Here is a 7,227-nt window from a genome sequence, read left to right as displayed (position 1 = left end):
ATACCAGATCTAGTAATAATAGAGATATACATTTGAGGGGGAATACATTTACATTTAGTCATTTAGCTGACGCTTTTATCCAAAGCGACTAACAAGTTCTGTACGACAAGCCATCAGGAAGGGCACAACTCTATCAGCTGAGTAACAATGTTCATAAAGTGTTGAAATACCAGATCTAGTAATAATAGAGTATATACATTTGAGGGGGAATACATTTACATTTAGTCATTTAGCTGACGCTTTTATCCAAAGCGACTTACAAGTTCTGTACGACAAGCCATCAGGAAGGGCACAACTCTATCAGCTGAGTAACAATGTTCATAAAGTGTTGAGTGCTACAGTGTAGGTTAGTTTATTAGGACAAGTGCATGACAGTAAGGTTAGTTAGGGTTAGATTTTTTTTTTTTTTTTTTTTTTTCAGAATGGTTGAAGAAGCACGTCTTTAGTCGACGGCGAAATATTGGGCGGGTTTCGGCTGTCCTAACTGGGGTGGGTAGTTCATTCCACCATTGTGGGGCAAGGACTGAGAATAGGCGACTTCTCTTTGATGACCCTCCCGGAGCTTGGATAGGAGTAGGAATAAACTGTACATATACAGCACTATTTGAACCTGGCTGGCACACAACATACTTCACATGTAATTTTTCTTTTTGTGGAGACGAAGATGATGAGTACCAGTCTTCTCCTCAGACATATAAAATCAGTTTTTCAATACAAGTACGACTCAAGACACAGAACATTAGTATGCAAAATAAAAAATTAACACAGATTTTGAGTGTGAATGAAAACTTTATTTTAACAAGATTGCAGAATGGGTACAATACAGTACGGCTCAATACACACAATTGTTAAGGGGATGCAGACCAGAGAAAGACGTTTTGTCTTGTTTACATCAGGGTCATATCGACATAGGGACATACAGGTATTTAGTACCGATACAGAGAAGAGAAGGGGCGTGGCGCTTGACAGAATGATAGATGGGTGTTTGAGGAACTTTTGCCTAGTTGTAGCTGCTTTAAATAGGCCATAATCACCGCCGCTGAGCAATGCAGAGAAATCAATTAATTATCCTGCCCTCCTCCATCTGCCTCAAAACAGAGGAGACGTCCTCTGTTTTTTTGTTAAATTGGGCGATCATGATGCTGACTTACTTAGTATTTGAAGTAAACCTGGCTATAGTCATGACAAACTTAAACAGTTGGTTGGGAATGTATGTCCATACATTGTTTGCTGGCTACATGTCACAACAATATGACCAATCATTTTGTGTCATGTACTCATGTCACAATCGCAGTCTTAAAACCCTGTACCTGTTGCTCTTGAAGGGTTAATCTATTAGACAAGTACAGTACAATGAGAGAGGTAGTGCGACCTTCCACACGTTACACTCTCCCAGTGTAAGTCGCTTTGGATAAAAGCGTCAGCTAAATGACTAAATGTAAATGTATTCCCCCTCAAATGTATATAGCCTACTCTATTATTACTAGATCTGGTATGTCAACACTTTATGAACATTGTTACTCAGCTGATAGAGTTGTGCCATTCCTGATGGCTTGTCGTACAGAACTTGTAAATAGCTTTGGATAAAAGCGTCAGCTAAATGACTAAATGTAAATGTATTCCCCCTCAAATGTATATACTCTATTATTACTAGATCTGGTATGTCATAAATGTCTAGATGTAACATTACTGTCTATGTACCTATGTAAACGAGACGAAAGTTAAGTTGAAAATGGGGGATCTATGTAAACGAGACAAAAGTGAAGTTGAAAATGGGGGACCCTGATGTAAACGAGACGAAAGTTAAGTTGTGTATGTGTCGTAAACAAGAGTTCAAGTTTCAAGTTTCTTTAATAGTTGTCATACAGAAGTACAGAATACTTTTATACAAAATGCTTCTTACTGTTACGCTCCAGAGACTGTGCAAGACAAGATAAGTATGAAATAAAATAACATAGTATAGCATGTAAATTAGAAATAAAAAAAATGAGGTCACAGTGTTCAGTATAGACATATGTACAATGTTCGATGCAGAATAGACGTAACTGAGTTACCATATAATATACAATACTATGCAGTGTACTAATATACAATACTATATAGTGCAAGGCAGAAATGGGATGAGGTCCAATTTAGGTACAATTTACAGTAGGTGTACGAGTTGTAGTGCAAATCCTTTATCAATAAATATAAAGTGTGTTTGTGTGATCTAAAGTGTGGAGAGTGGGTGCTGCAGTGTGTTGTTTGTTTAAGTGAGTGTGTGCGTGTGGGTGTGTGTGCTGTGTGCATTTGATGGTTGTTGCATAGTGTTTATTGTTCGTTTAGCAGCCTGATGGCCTGGGGATAGAAGCTTCTTCTGAGTCTTTCTGTGCTCGCCTTAAGACTCCGGTATCGCTTGCCTGACCGCAGCAGTTCAAAGAGGCAGTTGTTCGGGTGGCTCGAGTCCTTAATAATTCTCTTAGCCTTCCCCCTGCACCGCTTGTTGTAAATGTTCTGGAGGGTGGGAAGCCCCCCTCCAATTGTGCGTTCGGCTGAACGTGTCACTCTTTGTAGTCTGCTACGGTCTTGTGCAGTGCTATTCCCAAACCAGGAGGTGATGTTGCCAGGATGCTCTCTATTGTACATGAGTAGAAGTTCCTAAGGATCTTCTGACTGACTTGGAACTTCCTTAGGCGCCTGAGGAAGTAGAGGCGTTGTCGTGCCTTCTTCACAACACTGTCAATGTGTGTGGTCCATGTCAAATCCTCGGATATGTGGGCTCCGAGGTACTTGAAACTGTTCACTCTCTCAACCGGTGCCCCGTCGATGCTGAGGGGGCTGTAGTCCTTGACCCCCGACCTCCTGAAGTCCACAATCATCTCTTTTGTTTTGCTGACGTTCAGGGAGAGGCAGTTCTCCTGACACCACTGTGACAGATTCTCTACCTCTTCCAGGTAGGCCCTCTCGTCGTTGGCAGAGATCAGGCCCACCACTACTGTGTCATCAGAAAATTTGATGATTGTGTTGTTGTTCCGCTGTGCTACGCAGTCATGTGTGTACAGGGAGTAGAGGAGGGGGCTCAGAACACAGCCCTGGGGGGCCCCTATGTTGAGCGTGATGGATGAGGAGGTGCAGTTGCCTGCTCTTACCACCTGGGGTCTGCCCGTCAGGAAGTCCAAGACCCACTGGCAGAGGTCATAGTTCAAGCCCAGGTCCCTGAGCTTGGCTATGAGTTTGGAGGGGACTATGGTATTGAATGCTGAGCTGTAGTCGATGAACAGCATTCTCACATAGTTCCCCTGCCCTGCGAGCGAGAGAGCCCCCCCCCCCCCTCATCCGGCGCAGTAGTGCAAATACTTGTCCAGGCCACTAATACTTGTCTACGCCACGAAGCCCCGCCTCAAACCCGTCCGCGTGAATATTAAAGGCAACCAACTTGTGTTCAGCTTTTCGTTCAGCGTTTCTCTGATTGGCCACACGGCCAATCAATCAATCCACTAGCACACGCCCTTGCGGCGCGGCAGAAGCGCTGGTCAAACCAGCGGTGTTCTGTTGTGTGACTGTACTACAGCGGTGTTCTGTTGTGTGACTGTACTAAACTCTTCCACCACATGACCGACATTTGACATACAGTACACCTCCTATCTATGTTGGGATTATGTTTGGTCATGACAAAACAATAAAAATCGCTACTGTTAGTAATGCTGCCACCACCCACTTCATATTTGCGAATGCATAAACTATATCTTAAATTATGGCGATGTGTCTAATATGGCTGTCGCGAAGTCATTGATAAGCGACAGCCATATTAGACACATAGCCATAATTTAAGATATAGTTTATGCATTCGCAAAATATGAGAGCGCGCCGCTGTCATTGAAGGGCTTCCTACAACAGAGCACCGCCGCTGCTGCTGCTGAAGCTGTATCAAGCCGGCGGCGGCGCACGAAAGCCGGGGATAAACCACCGCGTCGCCCCGCTGGCGCTTCAGGCTCAGCAGCCTCCACGGGCGAAATAACATATAACGTTACAGTTCCACACTGATGTACAGTGAGTGTCTAATATGGCTGTCGCGAAGTCATGCCTCTCCCTCTGACAATATCATAATGATGTGTTTTCTATATTATATCCACAATCATTCATCTAAAAAATTGTATGGGCTTTGATTAAACATGTAACCTACACCTACTGTAACTTACTGTACCTCTGCTTCCTACAGCACAGCAGGTAATGGCGTTAATCAATGGAACGCGAAACATAATAACGTTACGCTTTCTAGTTCAGCGCATTTCATAACTGTATGGGCTTTGTTTATACACAAGTGAATCTGGTAGTTGGACTTGGTTGTTAAAAACGCGAAACATAATAACGTTACGCTTTCTAGTTCAGCGCATTTCATAGCGCTCCACTGCTACCGCAGCCCAACACAAGTGATTGAAATTGATTGATTGAAAAGTTTATTAACAGATTGCAGAATGGGTACAGTACAGTACAGCTCAATACATACAAGTGCGTTGGAACAGCAGCCACAAGTTGGTTGCCCGCGCTGCCGCTCGCGCGCGCTCCTTGGATTTCATTTGGGACGTGGGACGACTGCGCTTGCCTGCGCGTGGGGGCGGGGGGGGGGGGGGGGGGGGGGCGCGGCCAATCAGAGAAAATCCGAACACAAGTTGGTTGCCTTTAATATTCACGCAACCCGTCCGCCTGTTCCTTAATGATAAGCAAGCAGTGCAAGAATGCGGAAGCATTCTACCGTAGTGGCGTGCGGTAATGCGCCTTTCATTTTCCGCCGCCCAGCGCCCAGGTGCGTGCACCGGCGGCGGCGTGCTCGCTCAGGTGCGTGCGTGCGCCGGCGTGCTCGCGCGAGGTGCCCGCGCATGCGCATGAGATCCCGCCTTGGTTCGACACGAGCGGAGCTCAATATATATAAGTCACCGCCCCTTATTCAGTATCGAGAAATAGCTCAATTGGCAACACTGCATGGCTGTGGATCCTACAGCTCGTTTGCTGGCGAGTTCGAATCCCATAAAATATATTTTTTTTAACGTGATTTTTTTTTTAACGTGTATTCTTTCGCCGGTTAAGGTTAGGCATGGTTAAGGTTAAGGTTAAGGTTAGGCATTGTTTCGGAGTTGGTTAAGGTTAGAACGGTTAAGTTTAGGCGCTGTTAAGGAGCTGGTTAAGGTTAGAGTTTGTCAAAGAGAATGGCAATATTCTTTCTATGGTTAAGGTTAGGCATGGTTAAGGTTAAGGTTAAGGTTAGGCATTGTTTCGGAGTTGGTTAAGGTTAGAACGGTTAAGTTTAGGCGCTGTTAAGGAGCTGGTTAAGGTTAGAGTTTGTCAAAGAGAATGGCAATAGACAGCCTATTTCCGCGCGACAGCTCCCAAAGCGGGCCTGAAAAGAAAGGCGCTTTACCGTAGTGGCGTGCGGTGACGAATGCTTCCGCATTTTTGCACTGCTTGCTTATCATTAAGGTAGACGCAACCCGTCCACGCCTGACTCTGCGGCTCTGCAGATACCCCCTACTCGAAACAGGCGTCACACGATTGGCCGCACATGTCACACGACCAGAAACGTCAGTGGCCAATCAGAGAGCGTCTCCGCAAACTGCGGCTACGAAAAAAAAGCACGCAGCCACGCCCACTCCCCGAGTGATCGGACATGCGCAGACTGTTCAGAAACAACAGGGAAAAAATAACCACGCATCCCGTCCGTTTCCACAACAAGCCCGTCTCGCTTGTGTCGGCTCGAATCCCCCTTAAAGCGATGCAGCGGTGCCTCTTCCTCGCAATGCGGGCAAATGGCAGGGTGGACCAAGAAGATAAATCATTGTCGTGAATGATCATACTAGTTATATGGTCGTGAGTCTAGGTTAAACAGAGATAGGGACGATAATAATCAGAGGATGGGGCAGGAGTGTCACTGGATGTTCCTCCTCCTCAGCTGAAAGCCTGGCTGCAGTTCCCACCGAGCCTCGACCTTTGCTTGAAGAAAGTAGCCAGGCAAGCTAGCAGCTAAAGCTAAAGGCTAGCTCGCTTAGCACCGCCACTGGCTTGTTGTTGTCACCACTGGCCGGGGACGCTGCTGCTGCTCACGAACCCACACGCTGGCTCCCGTCTCGCTGCACACAGGCCGAGAAAATGGTGAGAACAGACCGCTAACTGTTGTTAGCTCCATTTGGCTAACCTGTTTTTTTAAACGTTAGCTGTTTGGCTAACGATTGATTGATTGAAAATTGTATTAACAGATTGCAGAATGGGTGCAATTCACTATGCATTTAAAATGGGGGATCCTGATGTGAACAAGACGAAGGTCTTTCTCTGGTCTGCATCCCCTTAACAATTGTGTGTATTGAGCTGTACTGTACTGTACCCATTCTCCAATCTGTTAATAAAGTTATCAATCATACAATACAGTAGGGCTCAATACACACAATTGTTAATAAGGGGATGCAGACCAGAGAAAGACTTTCGTCTTGTTTACATCAGGGTCCCCCATGTTCAATTCATCATAACATACACGACATACAGATAGATAGACAGTACTGCTACATCTAGACATTTATGACATACCAGATCTACAAAGTATACAGTACTGTTTGTGATACGAAAAATAGTATAAAAAAGAGAGTATATACAAATGTAACGTTATCAACTGTAATTCTAAAAACGGCACACTGTATGTAATAATAACAAATAAAAACCTTGGTCAACGTTAGTTAGTTAGTAGCCCCTTGGCTTGCATCACACTCACGAAAGGGGGTAGTTAGTTAGTTGATTTTGAGTTACAATTATATTAGGTTAAGCTTTCTAGCAAAACATATTACTCTCATAATCAAATCTGACACATCATCACACCGAGTGAAAGAACGTTTGCTTAGTGATAATATGACGCAACGTTAATTATTAAGAGGTTTAAATCCAGACACAGACATGTAATTGATAGAATTGCCATTCCAATTTAGATCTACATTCTTGAATTTTCGTTTGGCTGGTACAGCTATGATGGCTACCACCAGATAATATTTGATAATGTTGCAATGGAGATCATGTTGCTTTTTGTGATTCATATTCCAACTTTCTGAGTCTGTTCATGAAACTAAATATATTTACATGACAACATTAATGAAATTCTTTGGCAGCCATCTTAGGTGTATTGAATTAAATGACCATGGGCATGGTGGTACACCACAGGAAAGGATATTTCTCTCTGTTCTATGTTCAGTGGTTTCCTTCTCTGTCATGATG

The 7,227-nt window shown here is 44.3% G+C and overlaps 1 protein-coding gene across 4 annotated transcripts in view; it reads left to right on the top strand.

Moving 5' to 3' along the window:
• Positions 1 to 5,670: 5,670 nt before the first annotated feature.
• tmem248 (transmembrane protein 248) overlaps positions 5,671 to 7,227 on the top strand; it is a gene marked incomplete at its 3' end in the record, with an annotated part of 29,799 nt that continues 28,242 nt past the window's right edge. For all 4 annotated transcript variants that reach the window (XM_084320867.1, XM_084320866.1, XM_084320868.1 and 1 more), the window contains exon 1: positions 5,671 to 6,123. In XM_084320867.1, coding sequence (XP_084176993.1) covers positions 6,121 to 6,123 — 3 coding nt within the window. In that variant the 5' untranslated portion in view covers positions 5,671 to 6,120. The remainder of the gene's footprint in view (positions 6,124 to 7,227) is intronic.

The sequence above is a fragment of the Notolepis coatsorum genome (assembly GCF_963971535.1).
Source record: "Notolepis coatsorum genome assembly, chromosome: 8".
NCBI lineage: Eukaryota > Metazoa > Chordata > Actinopteri > Aulopiformes > Paralepididae > Notolepis > Notolepis coatsorum.
This window is presented reverse-complemented; position numbering and strand designations above follow the sequence as displayed.